The 21,993-nt window shown below is 39.6% G+C and overlaps 1 protein-coding gene across 6 annotated transcripts in view; it reads right to left on the reverse strand.

Annotated features, from left to right (window-relative positions):
- KIAA1324L (KIAA1324 like) overlaps nucleotides 1-21,045 on the reverse strand; it is a 276,854-nt gene extending 255,809 nt beyond the window's left edge. For 4 of the 6 annotated variants that reach the window (XM_031665967.1, XM_031665964.1, XM_031665965.1 and 1 more), the window contains exon 1: nucleotides 20,678-21,041. In XM_031665967.1, coding sequence (XP_031521827.1) covers nucleotides 20,678-20,866 — 189 coding nt within the window. In that variant the 5' untranslated portion in view covers nucleotides 20,867-21,041. Of the gene's footprint in view, nucleotides 1-20,677 lie in introns of all 6 variants that reach the window. The other 2 variants (XM_031665969.1, XM_031665966.1) reach the window with 2 other exon arrangements.
- Between the last annotated feature and the right edge of the window lie 948 nt (nucleotides 21,046-21,993).

Raw genomic sequence — 21,993 nt, forward strand, 5'->3', positions numbered from 1 at the left:
TGAATATCACTTTAAAGCAGTATCATTTGCTTATGAATGATGGACTAATAACAAATGATTGTTATTAAATGGGCTAATATCTGTAAAACACTAACAGAGATGCCTGAGTCATATTAACTGATAAGTCTTAAAGAGGTGTAAGGAAAAGAACAAAAACAAAAAGATATTGTAAAATGATAGAATTACACATCAATTTGTCCATCAATTTTTATTCTGAAGTTTCTTTGGAATATAGTTTTCCAACAACAGAAAAAGGCTGTCTGTTTTTGAAGTTTTACAGACTTCTGGTTTAAGATGACATCAGACTAACAAATCTCACTCTCACCTCTTCATATACATCCTTCACTCCCAGAACTGTACAGATAAAGACGGAGGCAGAAAATGCCCCAGGTCCAGTACCTATCATGTGCTTCTTAACATGGAAGAACCACAGACAGCTCTGTTTCTTTAAAACATTCTCCTAATCAAGAATTCAGTAGACAGAATGAGATCCTCAAAGTTCATCAGCATAGTATGAAAAGGAAGTTTCTCAGACAACAGAAACTGGACTAGGAACTCTGCACAGACATGCTATCCTCAAGACAGGAGGACCAGTGGCTACCTACACACCTTGTGTGTGAGTAAAATACAGCAGTACATAAAGCTTTCCATGTGAAAATGTGGAATTAACATCTACCTTGGAGGAGATGAAAGATTTCTGAAACCCGTGAGAAAAGGATCTCTACCTTGAAAAAGAGAAATCATGTGAAAATGATTGGCTACTGGGCAAAACTGTAAATAGCTGCCTGGTGCACCTAATAAGATTCGATCAATGGCCTCTAAGAATCAGTCATGGAGAACTGCAAGCATAATAGATCAGTTCTGTGTAGGCAGAGTGGGAGGTAGTGGAGTTCAGTGGAAAGTGAGATCTCTGGAGACAAATCTATCCCAGCTTTATGGCTCACTAGCTTTGTCATCTTTTGTAAGTTATTAATTGCCTTTGAACTTCAGTTTCTTCATCTCTGAAAGCATTCTGAAACACTTTTCTTCTGTGAGAAAAATGTTTCCCACATTAACTACTCAATAAATGGAACTTGTTATCAAAAAAATCAAAGATAATTAGCTGACAAAATGTTAGAATTAACAAGACAGCTCTGTAAGAAACTAGATATATAATTAATTTCTAAAAACCAGTGGCTTTTCAACATACGAGGGAAAAATCAATTAAAAGGTAAAATGGTTGGGGGAAAATGTCATGGAAAACAGTAACATAAAATAGTTCAGAATACAAAGATTGTGCTAATGAGAAATATAGAATGCTGAATAAATGCTAAAAAGGACTGTATTTCTTTAAATGTGAAGATAATACTAAAAATACGACATTTTTTCCAAATAAATGAAAGAACTTAACAGAATCCAAGAAAATTTTTAACTTTTCAAAATTATTCTGAAGTTGAACTGAAAGACTAAATGAGTGAGAACAGCTGAGAAATCTTTGAATGAGAGAAAATTAAGTGCCACCATATAAAACTACATTATAAAACTCTGCAATCTTGGCACAAAAAAATCAATAGTGTAGAAAATAGCTCAAAAGAAACTGAATAAATGTGCATATATATAATATAGCACATATTATATATAAAATAGCTTATAAATTTTTATGTATACACATACACAATAGATGGTATAGAAAACAAATCAATAGAAAAAGGATGAATTATGGATGGTTCAAAATACTATTTGTAAAAACTGGTTATTCAGGGAACAAAGTCAGAGACATATCAAGCACTTAATAAAATTATTGAGGAATCAAAATAGGGGAGTAAGTTCAGGTCATATTTCTAAATGCCAAAAAAGATTACCTAACTATATGTACATAATATTGCCATTTTGTAACTATATGTGTCCCTTGATAATGAAATACATGTAAAGGACTTTTGATATATGTAATAGAGGCAGTATAGTCTGACAGTGAAAAGTATGGGCCCTGGTGTAGCAGCTTGGATTCACAAGCTGGGGGGTTCAAGCTCACCAATTAGAGTCAGGGAGATGAGTGAGTTAATAAATAAAAATGCACTTAAAATTGTACCTGGCTATTGTTATTATTTATTATTCATATTACAAATACTAAGATGTTAAAAGTAGCATGCTTATTTAGTGAGATTATGGGTGCTTTTATTGCTGCATTTTTCTGGAATGCACATATATTGCTTTTAACTTTAAAAGGTGACAAATGTAAAAAAAAAAATGAGACCATAAAAAGAAAACCTAGAGTAAATGATCTTGATATTTATCTGCTCTTTAGATAGGGAAGCACTTCCCTAGCATAACAGGCTCAGATATGTTTAAGCATCAATTATTATTTTGGTTGAGTTATTTTAGTTATGCATTATTGATATACCTAAGAATTATCAAATAGAAGTCTGCATTAAATTTTCAAAGGGTCAGTTCTGTCTGCTCTTAACTTTAGGAGGTTGGCTTAAACACCAAAGGGCATTGTTTTTTTACACTGTAGCAATCTTAGAATAAAGTGCTAAGTATGACAGAATGAGAATATGTGCAGCCAGGCACAGTGGCTCACGACTGTAATCCCAGCACTTTGGGAGGCCAAGGTGGCTGGATCACCTGAGGTCAGGAATTCAAGACCAGCCTGGCCAACATGGTGAAACCCCACCTCTACTAAAAATACAAAATTAGCCGGACATGGTGGCATGTGTCTGTAATACCAGCCACTCAGGAGGCTGAGGCAGAATTGCTTGAAGCGTGAACCAGGGAGGCAGAGGTTGCAGTGAGCCCAGATAGTACCACTACACTCAGCCTGGACAAAAAAGAGCGAAACTCCGTCTCAACAACAAAAACAAAAAAGAATGTGTGCTAGCTAAGACTAAAGCATCAAGGTCAAATATTTATCTTCTCACCAGTTACAGTAGGTATGGATATAACCGTGAGCAGTCATTGAACTGCGCCTCACATCCATCATAGTACAATAGTCAAAGTGCAGTAAATTAGAACTCATGGCTCCTATAGATGGAACCTAGGTTTGCAATCCATTCAAAGCAGCAGCTCTGCAATTTTTAGAGTATAAAGACACAGCTCATGGCTTCTGCATATGTAAAACACCTTCTAAGACGAACTAAATTTTGCATCCTTTTGTCTACTACTCACTAATCCAAATCTTGTCCTCTAAATGAGCATTATGGCAATGCATATTATATATGACTGCACTTAATATATTTGAAGCTCATGTCACAGCCCCCTCAAGTCTACTGTAAGCTAAACAACCCCAATTTCTTTGGTTAGTTTCCACGTGACATACTTTCCAAAAAACTAATCTTCCTAATTCACAACTCAAGCCAATGTCATCCTTTGTCAATATCCCTCTTCAAATATTGCACCTAAGTTGAATTAATTACCTAATTTAAAAGTCTACCTTCCACAAACAAGGCATTCTGCTCATATAAACAGAACCCAAGACCCTCCATTATTGCTTTTGGCAGCCATAGCTGCTTTTGGCAGCTATGGTTTCAGAAGTACTTTTAAGTAAAATTTCCCCATTCTATGCTTGAACATCTAATTTTCAGAACCAGAAAAGAACAGTCTACATTCAAATCAATTATGTTGGATTGCCCATTATTCTAGCCTTTCGAATCATTTTGAATCCCAATTCTGTTTTCCAACTCATTAGGAATCCTTCTCAGCTTTCTGACTGTACAAAATTTGGTTATGCCTTCTCAAAACCCAAGTATTGTTTAAAATGGTAATAGTAAAACAGTAAAAGGACAGAAATTAGATATTAAGCCCAAAAGTATTGTATTGGAGATGTTCTTTCAGTTTAGCATCACATACATTAATAATCTTAGTGTACATTTGTTCAAATAGCCAAGAATCTGCCTAATATTCCATCATTCATCCCATACTATGCATTTTGTCCATAAGAATATGACAATTCAAATGTCTCACTGTAGGCCAGGCATGGTGCCTCACACCCGCAATCCCAGTACTTTGGGATGCTGAGGTGGGAGGATTACTTGAGGCCAGGAGTTCAAGACCAGCCTGGGCAACAGGGTAAAACCCTGTCTATACAAAATAATAATAATAATACAAAAATTAGTGAGGCATGGAAGCATGTGCCTATAGTCCCAACTACTCAGAAGGCTGAGGTTGGAGGATCACTGGAGCTCTGGGAGGTCAAAACTGTGTGAGCTGTGATTGTACCACTGCACTCCAGTCTGGGTGACAGAGGGAGACCCTATCTTTAAAGAGGGTTTGCTGAGCTATTCACAATAGCAAAGTCATGGAAGCAAGCTAGGTGCCCATCATTGGTGGATTAGATAAAGAAAATGTGGTACATATACCCCATGGAATACTATAGAGCCATAAAAAGAACAAAATCATTTATTTTGCATCAACATGGATACAGCTGAAGGCCATTTTCCTAAGCAAAGTAACACTGGAACAGAAAACCAAATACCATATGTTCTAACTTACAAATGGCAGCTAAACATTGGATACTCATGGAATTAAAGATGGCAACAACAGACACTAGAGACTATTAGAGAGGAAAGGGAAAAGGAGGGGCAAGCGTTGAAAAACTGTTGGGTATTATGGTCAGCACCTGGGTGATGGGATCATTCATATCCCAAACCTCAGCATAACAAACCTACAAACATACCCCAAATCTAAAAGTTGAAAAATTAAAATAAGCAAACGCCCTGAATATTAAAAATCACCCTGCCTGTATCATACTCCAGATTTATGGGTCTCCTTCCCATCAACCTCCAGTCTGCTTCTATGCTAATGCTAATCATTCTCTACTAGCTGTACCTTCTCAGTTTCATCCTCAAATGCTTCTCACTCTGTTTGCTTCTTAAATGCTGTTGTTTCCCTAAGCACTCTCCTCATCACAGTGCTCTTGCTATATGCTCAGAGCCTGTGACCTCATCAACATCAATGGCTTCAATTACCTCTTATGTACTCATGGCTCCCAAGTTGTCTCTCAGCTGCACTCCTGTACATCCACCTGTCTTCGGGAGAGCACTGTTTGTGTGTACCTGGGGTACTATAAACTCAGGATGTCCAATGCTGAACTCATCCTATTTCCCGCCTCGCCTCCCACACCATGACCTCCTCCTTTTCCTTCTCTCGATTTTTTTTATCTCAATAAAAGACAGCAGCATCTACTTAGACCAAAAACTTACAAGTCATGGTAGTCTGAAATGTATCGCTCGGTTGCAGATTCCTGAAAATAAGATGTCTTTAATAGCTGTCAAATCCATCTATTCTCTCCCTCTCCATTCATACTGTCATGTGTTTAGTTCTGTTTGTTATTTTCTCCCCATGAGAGAGGCAAGAGTCTCCTAACTGATCTTCCTGCATCCAATGTGATTTCCCTTCTATGTTCCTTCATTTGCCAACAGAATAATCTTTCTAATTTGATGTTAATAGCGCTTCACAGCTTGCCTCACAAGACCTTCAGTTTCTGACACCTTCTGCCACCACTGCCCATGTGTCCTTCAAGTTGGCCTTTGAAATTATATTATTATTTAATTCCTCTTTGATGTTATACATGTTATTTTCTTTGAGTGAGATGTGGTGGTCTCTGTGCATCCTGTAAAGCACTTCTATAAATCCTTCCAAACTCAGCTGAAACATCACTTGCTCTGACACCAGAGTTCCTTTAGTCTGATTTAGTTGCCTCTTCTCTGTGCTTCTATACAACCCTGTGAATGACTCCATCATAGCACTTAACCCATCTGTACTATCATCATAGACTATCCTATAATTTTTCCTATGAGAGAGGTACATGCTAGATGAGCTAATAAACATATGAATGGCAACTGAAAAAGAAGTAACAGAGAATGAATAGTCATGAAATATCTAAAACACAATCTTAGAACAAAGAATACCAATGCAAGCACAAGAATTCTTGGTAACTTTGTAGCTGCTTCCATATTTTTCTCAGACAAACACCTGAAAGCCTTCATATATTGTAACAATTTAATAAGGTATTATGTAACAAACATTCTTTTTGGAAATTAAAATGTATTACTGTTTGATATGTTAAGGGAAGTAATTCCATATACCTTTTTATGGACTAAATAATTGCTTTCTCTGGATATTTTATGTCTCAAAACACACAGATAAGAAAAAGTCTAGGGAAATATATATTATCCTTATTATACTAAGAGCTTGTATACATAATGGTGCAAACACCTACATAGGAAATCTCACAAAAAGTGAAATACAAAAAGCTAAGTGACACAAAAAATATTGACTTTCATAAGTGATTAAAGAAATGCACGTTAGGTCACAAAATAAGTCTTAATACATTCAAAAGACTGAAATAATATCAAGCAGCTTCTGTGACCACAGTGGAATAAAACTAGAAATTAGTAACAAGAGGAATTTTGGAAACTATACAAATACATGAAAATTAAACAATATGCTCCTGAATGACCAGTAGGTCAATGAAGAAATTGAGAAGAAAATTGAAAACAAATAGTAATGGAAATACAACATACCAAAACTTACGGGATACAGCAAAAGCAGCATTAAGAGGGAAATTTATAGCTATAAGTGTCTACATCAAAAAAGAAAAAAAAAACTTCAAATAAACAGTCTAATGATGTATCTTAATGAACCAGAAAAGCAACAGCAAACCAAACCCAAAATTAATAGAAAATAATAAAAATCACAGCAGAAATAAATGAAATGAAGAAAATACAAAAGATCAATGAAACAAAAAGTTGTTTTTTTGAAACGTTAAACAAAATTAACAAAACTTTAGCTAGACTAAGAAAAAAAGATACAAATAAATAAAATCAGAAATGAAAAAGAAGACATTATAACTGATACTGCAGAAATGCAAAGGATCATTAGAGACTACTATGAGCAACTATATGCCAAAAAACTGGAAAACCTAAAAGAAGTGGACAAATTCCTAGACTCATACAACCTACTAAGACTAAACCAGGAAGAAGTCCAAAACCTGAACAGACCAATACCAATGAGATCAAAGCCATAATAAAAAATTTCCCAGTAAAGAAAAGCCTGGGACCCCATGGCTTCACTGCTGAATCCTACCAAACATTTCAAGATGAAATAATCCCAATCCTACTCAAGCTATTTTGAAAATACAAGAGGAGCGAATACTTCCAAACTCATTCTATAAGGCTAATATTACCACGATACCAAAACCAGACAAAGACACATAAGAAAAAAAAACTACAGGCCAATATCTCCAATGAATATTGATGTAGAAATCCTCAACAAAAGACTAGCAAACTGAATTCAATGACACATTAGAAGGATCATTCATCATGACCAAGTGAGATTTATCCCTGGGATGCAAGGATAATTCAACATATGCAAATAAATCAATGTGATACATTGAATCAACAGAATGAAGGATAAAAGCTACAAGATCATTTCAATTGATGCTGAAAAAGCATTTAATAAAATTCAACATTCCTTTATGATAAAAAAATTAAAAACTGGGTATAGAAGGAACATACCTCAACATAATAAAAAGCCATATAAAACAGGCCCACAGTAAGTGTCACACCAAATGGGGAAAAACTGAAAGCCTTTCCTCTAAGATCTTGAACAACAAAGATGCCCACTGTCACCACTGTTATTCACCATAGTACTAGAAATCCTAGATAGAGCAATCACATAGAGAAAGAAAAAATGGGCATCCAAATTGGAATAGAAGAAGTCAAGTTATCCTTGTTTACAGATGATATAATCTTATATTGGAAAAACCTAAAGACTCCACCAAAAAACTATTAGGACTGATAAACAAATTCAGCAAAGTTGTAGGATACAGAAATCAACATACAAAAATCAGTGGTATTTCTATATGTCAACAGTGAACACTACAAAAAAGAAATAAAAAAAAGTAATCTCATTTACAATTGCCATGAATAAAATACCTAGGAATCAACTTAACCAGAGAAGTGAAAAATCACTATAATGAGAACTACAGAACACAGATGAAAGAAATTCAAGAGGCCACCAAAAAATGGGAAAATATTCCATGCTCATGAATTGGAAGAATATTGTTTAAATGTCCATACTGCCCAAAGCAATCTACAGATTCAAGGCAATCCCTATTAAGTACCTATGATATTCTTCAAAGAAATAGAAAAACAATACTAAAATTTACATGAAACCACAAAAGACCCAGAATAGCCAGAGATATCTGATACAATTTGGTTTTGTGTCCCCACTCCAATCTCATTTCAAATTATAATCCCCATGTATTGATGGAGGGACCTGTAGTCCCCACATGTCAAGGGAGGTAAGTGATTGGATGTTCAGAGCAGTTTCCCCCATCCCATTCTCATGATAGTAAGTGAATTCTCATGAGATCTGATGGTGTTATAAGTGTTTGGAAGTTCCTCCTTCACTCTTCTCTCTCCTGCTGCCTTGTGAAGGTGCCTGCTTCCCCTTCACGTTCTGCCATGATCATAAGTTTCCTGAGGCCTCCCTAGCCTTGTGGAACTGTGAGTCAATTAAACCTCTTTCCTTTATAAATTACCCAGTCTTGGGAAGTTATTTACAGCAATGTGAAAAAGAACTGATACACTATCCTAAGCAGAAAGAACAAAACCGGAGGAGTCAAATTACCTGACTTCAAATTATACTACAAAGCTATAGTAACCAAAATAACATGGTATTGTCATAAAAACAGACACGTAGACCAATGGGAACAGAATGGAGAACCCAGGAATAAATTCACACACCTACAGCGAACTCATTTTTTACAAAGGCACCAAGAATACACACTGGGGAAAGGACAGTCTCTTCAATAAATGATGCTGGAAAAACTAGATATCCATACGCACAAGAATAAAACTGGACCTTGATCTCCTGCTGTATACAAAAACCAAATCAAAATGGATTAAATACTTAAATCTAAGACTTCAAACTATGAAACTACTAAAGGACAACATTCGGGAAAATCTCCAGGACATTGGTCTGGGCAAAAATTTCGTGAGCAATACCACAGAAGCACAGACAACCAAAGCAAAAATGGACAAATGGGATTACATCCAGTTAAAAAGCTCCTGCATAGCAAAGGAAACAATCAACAAAGTAAAGAGATAACCCACAGAATGGGAGAAAATATTTGCGTCTGACAAAGGATTAATAACCAGAATATATAAGGAGCTCAAACAACTCTGTAGCAAAAAAATCTAATAATCTAGTCAAAAACCGGGCAAAGGATTTGAATAGATATTTCTCAAAGGAAGACATGCATGTGGCAAACAGGCATATGAAAAGGTGCTCAATATCACCAATCATTAGAGAAATGCAAGTCAAAACTACAATATCATCTCACCCCAGTTAAAATGACTATCCAAAAGACAGGCAATAACAAATGCTGGTGAGAATGTAGAGAAAAGGGAATCCTTCTACACTGTTGGTGGGAATGTAAATTAGTGCAACCACTGTGGAGAAAAGTATGAGGTTTCCTCACAAAACTAAAAATAGAGTTACCACATAAACCAGCAATCACACTGCTGGTTATGTACCCCAAAGAAAGGAAATCAGTATATCAAAGACATATCTGCATTCTGACGTTTGTTGCACAACTGTTCACAATAACTAAGATTTGGAAACAACCCAAGAAATGAATGGATAAAGAAAATGTGGTACAGCTGGGCGCAGTGGCTCACGCCTATAATCCCAGAACTTTGGGAGGCTGAGGTGGGCAGATCACAAGGTCAAGAGATCAAGACCATCCTGGTCAACATGGTGAAACCCTGTCTCTACTAAAAATACAAAAATTAGCTGGGCATGGTGGTGAGCACCTGTTGTCCCAGCTACTTGGGAAGCTGAGGCAGGAGAATCACTTGAACCTGGCAGGAGGAGGTTGCAGTGAGCCAAGATCACATCACTGCACTCCAGCCTGGTGAAAGAGCGAGACTTCATCCAAAAAAAAAAAGAAAAGAAAATGTGGTACGTATACCCAATGGAGTACTATTCAGCCACAAAAAAAGAATGAGATTCTGTCATTTGCAACAACATGGATAGAATTGGAGGTAATTATGTTAAGTGAAATAAGCTAGGCACAGAAAGACACACATCGCATGTTCTCATTTGTCTATCTAAAAATCAAAACAAGTGAACTCATAGAGAGAGTAGAAGATAGTTACCAGAGACTGGGAAGGGTATTGGGGGCGGGGGGGCTTGGAAGGGAGGTTGGATCATTGGTACAAAAAAAGATAGAAAAAATAAATAAGTCCTATTATTTGATGCCACAACAGTGTGACTATAGTAAATAGTAAGTTTAATTGTGCATTTTTAAATAACTGAAGGACTGTAACTTAATTGTAACACAAAGGATAAATGCTTGAGGGGACAGATAACTCATTCTTGATGATGTGATTATTTCACATTGCATGCCTGTATCAAAACAATCTCATGTACCATATATATACCTACTACGTACCCACAAAAATTAAAAATTAAAAAATGTTTAAATGTCAATTGTCCCAATGAAATAGCATTTTTTACCATCAAATTAGTAATGATCATAACAGTTTTCAGTGCTGTCCAGGGGATACAGTTTATGTCCTTCAATCTAACTTTTCTGCTACAAGTAATCATCTCAATTAATTAGAAATTCAGACAGTGTTTTGCATTGTTTTTGATTATAACAAACACTGATTATAACACTGTTTTGATTATACAACATAAAATTAAAAACAGCCTACGTGCCCAAAATTAAATTTACACATTCATTCAACAAGCATTTATTGAATACCTACTAAGTTCCAGGCACTCTTCAAGGTGCTAGGGAAATAGTAGTGTCTTTTTAAAAAGAAAACTATTATCTGTATGGAGCTTACAATTTATTGACGGAATGTGAAGTCATACAAATCAAATAAACAATGAAAATATATATTATTATGGATGTTAAAAGGGCTATAGAGAAAAACAAAAGCATGAAATGTAGATTGAGAGGACGGGATTGCAATTTTAAATAGGTAGCCAGGGAAAGCCTTACCGACAAAATGACAATTGAGTGGAAACCCGAAGTGTGTGAGGGACAAAGCCAAGTAAATACCTGAATGAAAAGAGTTCCAGGCAGAAAAAACCCAGTACAGAGGCCTTGAGAAAGGAGCATACATAACACATTCTAGAAAGAACAAGGAGATTGGGCTGGCTGAAGCAAAATGAAAAATGGGGAGTTCTATGGTTTGAATGTGTCCCTGAAGGTTGATATGTTAGAAACTTTATCCCAAACGTGGTGATGGAGGTGGGGCCTAATGGGAGGTGTTGGTTCATGAGGGCTCCATCCTCATAAATGACTGACAGCAAACTTCAGGAATAGGTTCCTTATAAAATAGAGTTCAGGCCCCATCTTGCACTTGTTCTCTTTCTCTTTCTTTCTTGCCCTTGGCCTTTTACCATGGTATGACATAGCAAGGAGGTCCCCACCTGGATCTTGGACTTCCCTACCTCCTGAACCTGGAGGCAAATAAATTACTGTTCATTATAAATTACCCAGTCTATGGTATTCTCTTATAGAAGCACAAAATAAACTAAAAGAGGGAGAGTAATAAGAGGTGACATTAGAGGCTTCATGGAGGTCAGATTAGGTTGGACCTTTGATATAGTTCGGATATTTGTCACCACTCAAATCTCATGTTGAATTTTAATCCCCAGTGCTGAAGGTGGGGCCTGGTGGGAGGTGTCTGGATCATGGGGGCGGAATGCTTATGACTTGGTGCTATCTTTGCAATAGTGAGTTCTCAGGAGATCAAGATCTGGTCATCTAAAAATATGTGGTACCTCCCACTCCACTCACTCTTGCTCCTGCTTTTACCATGGGATGTCCCTGCTCTCCCTTTGCCTTCCACCATGATTGTAAGCTTCTTGAGGCCTCCCTAGAGGCCCAGCAACCACCAACACTGTGCTTCCTGTAAAGCCTCCAGAACCATGAGCCAATTAAACATCTTTTCTTTATAAAGTACCCAATCTCGGGTATTTTTTTACAGCAATGCAAGAACGGCCTGATACAGTCTTGTATTAATGAATTCTTGGAAGGGTGTTGAGCAAACAAATGACAGTTTTAAACTTATATTTTAATGCTATCTCTGAGCTGCACTGTGACATCAAGATGGAAAGTTACAGTGATAGTCCTGGCAAGGCACAATGGTGGTATGGTCCAGAAATTACAGGAGAAGTGATGAGAAGTTCTGATTCAGCTATTGTGATGAGGATTTGCCGATAGGACGGATGTAGGATGGAGGAGAAAAGACGTCAGTGGAGATTCCAGAGTTCTAGACATGAGCAACCAGAAGAAAAGGCATTGCCATTAAATGAAATGGAGAAAACTATGCAAGGAGTAGGTTTGGGGAAAATGTCAGGAGTTCAGTTTGGGACATATCAGATTTAAGGTACTTACACAAGTGGTGATATCAATGCTATGCCTAATAGGATTCCAGGGGATGGTCCACAAAGGAGGTGTAAATTTGGGAGCTATCCACGTGAAGTGATATTTAAAGCCAAGAGACTCCCGACATCACTAGGAGTGTGAGGATGACAGAAAAGACAGGAGGGCCGAGAATAAATTGCTGGAACATGGTAATGTCAAGATGTCAGGAGAAACTGGCAAAAACTGAGAGGGATTACAATGGATTAAGAGAAAAACCAAGAGAGTTTGGGGTGCTTGAAGCCAAGTAAATTTCAGTGATGACAGAACAATCAACTGGGTCCAAGGTTTCACAACGCATAACTTTTATAGTTAGAAAAAGTTCTCCTATAAAATATTTTTGAAAGTAAACAAATTTCCCTATCCATATCCCATGTCTTTCACACTTCAGTGCACCTCCTGAGAAACACTATTCTTCACTTACATGAGAATAATAACTAATATTGGCGACTGCATTAGAATTTACAAAGCGCTTGCAAATGCATTAGCTTGAACTCACAGCAATTCTAACATAGGTAAGACAGGTTTTACTCTCTCCATTTTCAGACGAGAAAAGATTTAAAGGGGCTAATTTGTTCAAGGTCACATAAACCAGTGGCAGGGCTCACCTTTACATCAGATTCTTAAATACCTTCAATACTGCTTGTCCTATAACAAGACACTACTTTGCAGTTGGACAAAAATGTAAACATCATTCTCCCATAAGTAGCAAACATTGGAAAACATTTACCAAGAAGGCTAACCATACTTTCTTAATAATCCCATATTTTTCTATTTTAATGTCAATCTCAAAGAGGTGTTTATTAATTTCCATATTTGTGACTTCTATCAGGCTATGACCTCCTGGCGAACGATGACAATATTCTCTGCATCCTGTTTTATCACCAGCATCTTGCATAATTCCTGACATATAAAAGATAATTAAGAAATGCTTGCTGGTATACTTCATGGTAATGAGAGAATCTCATGGTCCATTTGATGTGATTATTTAAGGAGTTTCTAAGACATCCTACAGAAGCAAGAAGTAAGCTAGGGTGACAGTTTAGGGAATTTTAGCAATGAAATGGGTCCCTTCAGGCAACTAAACTGCATTTCTGTATTAGCCCACTTTCACGCTGCTGATAAAGACATACCCAAGCCTGGGCAATTTACAAAAGAAGAGGTTTAATGGACCTATAGTTTCAGATGGCTGGGGAGGCCTCACAATCATTGTAGAAGGTGAAAGGCACATCTCACACAGTGGCAGACAAGAGAAGAGAGCTTGTGCAGGGAAACTCCCCCTTACGCAACCATCAGATCTCATGAAACTTATTCACTATCATGAGAACAGCATGTAAAATACCTGTCCCCATGATTCAGTTAACTCCCACCAGGTCCCTCCCACAACACATGGGAATTCAAGATGAGATTTGGGTGGTGACACAGACAAACCATATAAATTCCTTTCTTTATACTGAGTGCAATGGTTCTTGCTGGGCTTCAATCCCAGGGTTTCTGTTTTAGTAGGTTGTGTGCAGGAACCAAGCACTTACATTTCTAACAAGTTCTTAACTAACGTTGACACTGCTGGTCCTAGGATCTCACTTTGTGGACTACTAACCTAAAGAAAAGAGCTTATAAAAGCAACATTTTGAAAAAGGATAATAAATGTACTTTCAACTTGAGTTGTAAACTAAGTTGAGAATCAACTTCAGTATATTCTGATCACAGGGTATGTTTTGTTTTTTTGAGACAGGGTCTTGCTCTGTCACCCAGACTGGGATGCAGTAGCACAATCACAGCTCCCTGCAGCCTCAACCTCCCAGGCTCAATCGATTCTCCCACCTCAGCATCCCAAGTAGCTGGGACTACAGGCCCACGCCACCACACCCAGCTAATTTTTTTATTTTGTATAGAGACAAGGTCTTGCTATGTTGCCCAGGATGGTCTTAAACTGCTTGGCTCAAGCGATTTACCTGCCTCAGCCTTCCAAAATGTTGGGATTACAGGTGTGGGCCACTTTGCCCGAACTGACCACTAGGGTTTATTTCAGGGTCTTAAATCTGGCACAACCAAGAGGAGATGTTTATTAGAATTAAATGTAGCATAAAGATCAATTCCTGTTTATAACTGAAAAAGCAGAAACTATTCACTTACTATATTTTTAAGGCAGTGATTAGTGCTCCCAGAGAGAAGGACATATGTCTTACTCATTTTTAAAACCCCCAAAATGCCTTAAATGAAAAGATACTACTGTTTCCTAATAAGATGATATAATCCCTGCCCTCAATGAACATATCATATACTAGGGGAGAGAGAACATTTGTGTATTCAAAGCCTCTGGTAAAACAAATGGTGCCTTTGTGTGATTTAGAAAATAGTGACCCCCCTCTGGGAATATGAACTAGAAAAACGTATCCCTTCTTCCAGGTAAATGCAGACCTGTGCCAGGACATATAGCTAAGCATGCTGAGAAATGGATGGATTCTTGCTCTTACAACCCTTTAGCTGGGTGCTCTTGTAGAGAGCACAACTCATTCATCTATATGGCGGTGGGGGGGGCTGTGTGTGCAAAACACTTGTGGAACAGCATATATGTGCCAGTGAGTAAACAATAGGCTGTGACTAGAATTCAAAGAAGAGAAAATATCCTTTGTTTTTACTAGTCCAGGAAAAGATAGGCTATAGGGATGGATCTAGGTCAGGAGGCTTCCTCTGTCAAGAGATGTTCTCTCACCATCACCCACAACCTACATCTAGCTAACTCCTACTCATCCTTTGGATCTTACCTTAAACATCTTTTCCTGGTAATCCACCTGCTCCCAGCCCTAACTAGGATGGCTATTCATTCTCACTGCACACAGAAATTTTCCATCATAGTACTTATGGCAAATGTAATTGCATGATGTGTGGTTTTGTTTTAAACCTACTCCCCTGAGATTACAAAGCTCCATGGAGCCGGAGCCTATGTTTTGTTCATCCATTCACTGTCAATACCTGCTATATAAGTCCATGATAAATATATGTTGAATATTGAAATATTACATAGAACACAGATGATGAAAGGCAGAAAGGAAAGAGAATAATCCATGGTTTCTTCAAGAGAAAAGAAAAGCAACCAAAATGTGGCTGGTGTTTTCTGACAATAAAGAATTATTATAAGATGCAAGACTCTGCTGAAGAAGACACTATGATAGGAAAACGTGCCACTCTATACTATGCTCTGCTATTTCCATCCCTTGTGCTAAAATATGACACTTCACAGATCTGTCAACTCTTGGTTTTACATTGTAAATATTGATGGTGTGAATACTTGCTCTCATTTGCCTAAAACATGAGAAATGATTCTAAGCATAAGAACTTGAAATGGAAAATTCACCTCCCCAGGCATTAACAGGCAAGAATAATTACGTTAACTGCTTGAAAACCGAGGCTGAATCCTAACTCCTTCAATAACAATGTGAGTCTAGAACCTCTGACAGCTTCACCCATAGCCCATGACCTTCAGGGACTTCCTACAGAAAGGATGTTTCTCAACTGTGCCCATCAAGTTCTGAAACAAAAAACATGACCATTACAGGTCTTGTGGTTTATATGGATTTTGAAGACCCAGTAGCTTACCAAATCTAGGAAGGCTCTGTAACACAATTCTACTCCATCGCCACCATCTCACCTCCCAGTTAACACTCAACCCATCTCCACCATCCCACAGGAACTACTCTGGTGCTGAGCACCAATGACCTAATTGCAAAATTCAATCTTCTCTCTTTAGTCGTCATTATTTGGATTTCACTGGGCAACTGACACAAAATGAGCCCTATCTTCTTCTCAGACTTTTCTTTTTCCCACAACTCCACACTCACATTTCTCCTTTACCAACCATTGCTACATGTCTCCTTTGTGAACTCCTTGGTTTCTGTCCCCTTTCATGTAGGTAAAACCCAAGTCCTATCTTCAGCCCTCTTTGTTCTCACTCCCTGCATGATCTCAGCCAATCCAGTAATTTCAACAATGTCTTTCATTCAGGTTATTCACAGGTCACCACACCAGCCCACACCATGCCCCTGAGGGAGAGGGCCTAATACCTAACTGCCTACTCAACAGCTCTACATAAAAACAGCTCTACTCAACAGCTCCACATAAGAACCAAGCTCCTTATCCCATCTTTCACATTTCTTCTCAGGGAGGTTAAGAGGCACCATCCTCTAATCAAGTTAGAATGTTTCATTCTCTCACCCTCTGCATCCATTCACTGCCAATTCTATCTAAAGCATACTGCTCCTCTTTTTGAAGTCCTACTACTGCATCCGATTGCCTACCAAATGAAGACCAGCTTCTTAGTGTGATATAAGGTCCCTTATGATAGGCTCCTGCCTGCCTTTCAGATTCATCTCTCATTAAGCTTCTCATTGCACGCTGTACTCCAGTTAGAACCAATTACAATACAATGCTGTTTAATGTTTCTGCCCTTTTTCAATCTGTGCTCTACACCTGAAATGTCTTTCCCCCAAACTAGCCTACACTCACATCTGACCTTTGTCTGCTTGGCAAATTCCTACTTATCAATTAAGTCTCATTCACTTCCTCCATAGGGCCTTTTCTGATTCCCCCCAGTAGATATGATGGCCCCGTGCTTCTTTCATGGCTTCAAATCACTTAATTGCAATGTTTGTTTACATCTCTGTCTCATCCTTATTCAATTAAATTATATTCTTTAAATCACTAATTTCATATCTGACATTTTGCCTAGCACATGGTATAAACTGAATGTGGAACAAAAACTGTTAGCAAAACTCATCACTCAGTAGTCAACGAGAACAGCAGAACTGCATTATGTAAGATTTTAGAGCAGTGAACTAAGAATCAGCTATTTGGTGATTTAATTTACCAAATGTAAATAATACAGACATAATCCAATTAGTTCTGTTCTTTTTACTCTCATGCACTCGTCTATCTTCTGATAACTTACTGCAACTCTGAGTCATCTGTTGGCCTTTATGATTTTTTGCTCTGGCAGCCCCATTAAGTCCTATTATTCACTGAGTCAAAAATGTCATGCTAAGTCTTGGATGGGCCTATCCTAGGAACCTCTGGAGTCTCACTGTAGACTCTTCCCAAAACATCAGGATCTAGCTCTACTAATCCAGCACTAACCAACCCTCACATTTATATTTCTCCTTTATCTTATATTAATCTCATTTCATCCTCATAATACAAATAATTGGTCATGTTTTATTAATAACATTTTACAAGTGAAACACAGGCCAAGAAACCCAAAGAAGATTTACCTTTTATAAGTTCACCCCATACAAAAACCTGAGGAATTCTATACTTTCTGATGTCCAGGCCTCATTTTTTTTCTTTGAATACCATTTTCCAAAGTCACATCCTATTCTTGTACTTCATCTGCCGGCACACGGACTTTCCTTTTATTTCTGTCTCCCAAACGCGCACTTCCTGTTTGTGCGTGTGCTTCCACACTGCTGATCTGATCACCAGCTGAACATTCCAACACAATTTTTCTCCCCCTTTCGACTCCATAATCCAAAGACTTTGACGAAGGAACCTACATTTTATGAGTTTCACCCCAGAGTCCAATCCTCTGCAAAAATCTAAATGTAACTTTTACCCATAACCTAGTTTTTGCAGGGCCTTTTTTCTGAACTCAGGCAATTATAACTGGATGACTCCCAGGCCAGTTCTCTGCACTTCTCTTCCTTTAGTTGCTTTCCTCTAAAACCAGGCAGGAAAATCAGAGTTTATGTAACTTTGTTAAACATGACTACTTCTATAAAAGTATTAATAAATGAGGGTGACGCAAACTACTGGGGGAAAATGAGGTTCAAAATGGCCTATAGCTTTTTCTATACTCCTCAGAATTCTCTCATATTGAGAGTTGGTTTTAGCTTTCAGCCTAAAAACCACTCACTTTAACTGCCCTCACTCTATTCCCCACTGCATAATCTGTCCTTTGTGGCATTTGTCTCCTTTAATGTTAATAAAAAGTGGGAAACAACAAACGAGCAGAAGTGAACACAGAGTAGTTACTTCAACTGTGTCTTTATTCACAGTCGTTTAGCCCACAATCCCATTAACTGTATTCAGAGGAAAGGGCTGAGCTCAAGAGGATACACTTTCCCCACCCCCGGCACAAACATTCCCTTACCTTCAAAGCCTGAAAATAACTTGCCCTCCCCACTTTCCTCTTAAAAACAATGTCAGAGAAAAACAATGACCAATTCTGTAAATTAGTTCCACTGGTTAGATCAGATATCAAATAGATTCAACCACTGGGAGGTCACTAGGCCTCTTCTACTTCCAAGGAACCTCTAACTCCCAGCAGGTCCTCTTACTTGTCAGTCATCAGGAAGAACATAAATGGATCTGTGCATTACCATTTATAAAAACATACAGCCAAAGGCAGGCTCAATAGCGTCCTCCTATATATTTTATTTATTTTCATTTTTCTGAAAGAAAATGTAAATTTCAGATCTCAAAGGATGAGTCACATGCAATTTCTAAAGCCAATGCAATAAGGACCTGGGATTCAGTGAACCCAGCCTTCCTGAACCTTCTGTCATCTATCTGCCCCTCCTTTCAATCTTTGTTTTAGATTGCAGACTCTTCTTTCTAGGTATACATGTGTAGGACATGTGTTCATCTAAAAGATTAGTCTAGTTGTAGAGACCAAAGGCATCATCTCTACTGGCTCTGACCTTCACCTACTTCAAGCAGATTTTCATTATTAAGAATCGATGTTATGAGAAGCTTAAGACTTTTCAGTTTAGAAACATACATTCTGCATATTAGAAGTTGGGGGCTGGAGGATAAAATTTATCTGGTCACAACTGTTCAATCCGAGATGTCCAAGAAGCAGCTTTCTGTGGAAACCTGGAATAATGGATTATTCCCAGGTGATACATAAAGTTGTAGAATACAAATTAAGCTCATTATACTACTAAAAAAAAAAACCCTAGAATTAAACACAGCTGTTTGTTGAGCGCTTGCCCTGATTTGCCCAATTACAACATTGCTGTGTGTTCACACACAAGCCTTTGATCCGATTCTCTTTCATTTCAGTCTGTCCTGGGACCTGTACTGTAGGAGAGAAAGATGAAAATCCATAGATGATGGACGATGTCTAGAACACAGATACTCTGTAATTCAAGTCTCGGTAAAATTCGGAAGTTATAGCAACATACACAAAGAACAGGGTCTGGCCTTTCTTCCCAGAGGGGCTATTGGCTAATCTATTTTTGCTACATTAATTAAAATGACCCATCGCCCTGATTCCTAACAATCTTCCTAAAAACAGTATCTATTCCATATATCCTCCCAACACAATCAAATTAGGTCAGAAATGTTGCTTCCTTCCCCTCACTGATTTTCATTAAGAGGATGCACTTTCTGGAACACTAAATGGAAAGATAAACACCCAATACAAGTACCAATGATACCCCCTGTAAATTTTTGGCACACTGTCTCGTTCTTCTAAAAACCAGAGAAAAATCTCATCACCCATAGCTTATCCTTTTTGTCTGTAAATCAACAATAATCTCAAGCTATAAAATATATCGCGGCAACACTTCAGCCAGGTGATAAAGCACCTCCCAAAAGGAGCATATTCACTTTGTCTTTTCTAATTTTCCCCATCATCAACCTGCCTCTTCTCTACCAAATACATACTCTTTTTCTTTTTCCAAATTCAAATCCACATTTTGTCAGAAGGATGCTAAGTGACACCACACATTGGCTTAGCAAACCCACAGGGCCTGAATCAGGAAGCTGAGGGCAGGGGAGTGCAGGGACGAAGGCGTTTGCAGAGACAGAGGAGTGGAGACAGCGGGAGGAGGAGCGGGAAATCCTCCGGTGTCTGTGTCTGGCTCTCTGGAAAAGCTGTGATGAGATGGTTCTCCAAATCCCACTGGTGGGGCTTCCCCAGTCTCCTCCCCTTCCTGAAATCTTTCCCTCGACCCCAGGTCCTCAAACCTGGCTCTCCAAAAAGGACGCCGCAAAGTCCTGCAGAGCCCCCAAAACACACGAGCGCAGACAGAAAAGCATCCCCCGAGAGACAGCGAAGTCACACATCCTCTCCGGGCCAGCTACCGGGCCGGGCAACTTCACCCCTCGAAGCAAACGAAAGCCCCTGTTCTCCAAGCAAAGGAAAAGGGGATGGCAAACAGAAATAAACAGGCACCGCTCTCAGCCTTCATCTTCCGCGCTCTCCCCCCGCCCCCGCAAACTCCAGGTAGAGGACCAGGTGCTGCTCACCTCCTGGCAAGGAGGAAGCGGGCGGCTGGAGGCGGAGGGCAGGTCCCCAGCCCAGGCCGCCTGGCAGCCGGCGAGCGCCCAGCAGCAAATCCAGGCGGGGCTCCAGGGCGGCGAGCGCCCGCGGCGGGGAGCCTCCGCCGGCCGCCCCCGGCCCCTGCCCCGTACCGGCCCCCGGGAGCGGAACAGCATCTTCGTCCCGCCGCGGTCGGCAGGCCGGCGGCAAGGCAGCCTTCCCGGGGTGCAGCGGCAGCTCCGGCTCCCGGGCCGCGACTGCTGTGCTCTCGGCTCGCCGCTCCCCCGCCCCCTGCCTGTCCGCCCGCTGACAGCTCCGCTGCGCTCGCGGCCCGGGCAGCCAGCGCTGGTGCTCCCGTCACGCCGGAGGGAGGGACCGCCGGGCGCGGGCGCGGCGCGGGGGCGGGACGTGGGGCGGGGACGCGGGAGCTGGGGAGCAGGTGGCGCGGACGGGGGCTGCGGCCCAGCCCGGCGGGTCCCCAGGGGATGCGAGGCGCTCGCCTCGCGCTAGAGGGCGAGAGAGGCTGGGGACCCCGTGGAGTCGGGTATCTCAGGTCCCCTTGGCCCACTGGGAGCGGCGCTCCCGGGATGAAGCTAGAGTAAATACAGGACATCAGGACATTGTTTTCTGGCGGCGGGTCTTTAAAAAGCTCCCTACTTTCCTCATTGCACACAAACACGCAGATGCGCCCTGGGAACGTCCCTTGTAAGGATCTGTGCTGGCTAGCGTCAGATCGAATTTCTAGGTGATTAGGGTGTGCATGAAATGGCGGGGAAGAAAGAGGACTGAGGTGTAGACGTGGTGTGTGACTCAGTTTTCTCACCTATTTAATGAAAATAATACCCATCACGTAGGATTATTATGAGGATTAAGTAAGTTGAGGTACATAAAGCACTTGGAAGAGTGCCTGGCACATAGTAGGTGACATGTGTTGGTAGTAGTAGTCGCTGTAATTATTGCTGCTATTGGTGTTATTTCGTGGAGATGTGTAACATTGGGCATTAAGCCCTGTGTTTTCTGGAGGAAACAGTTTCTCCATCTGTACAATGATTGGGGTGCTCTTTTTTTCTTTCATTCAAAAACATACTGAACTAGGTGATGGGCACCAACTGGTGAACAAGATGGACACAAGGCCTTCCTCAGTGGCAGGGATCTCAAGATCCCTTCTTGATCTAAGATTCTGTAAATGGGTGAATTATCGTGTTTTTCAAAAGAAGCATCCAAATTTCTGATTATTGAATACCTGGACAAATCCACCTGGCCCACTCATTGTAAGTTGGCCTGTGGCACATTTGTTTGTGGC

Source organism: Papio anubis, chromosome 4 (genome assembly GCF_008728515.1).
Source record: "Papio anubis isolate 15944 chromosome 4, Panubis1.0, whole genome shotgun sequence".
Taxonomy (NCBI): Eukaryota; Metazoa; Chordata; class Mammalia; order Primates; family Cercopithecidae; genus Papio; species Papio anubis.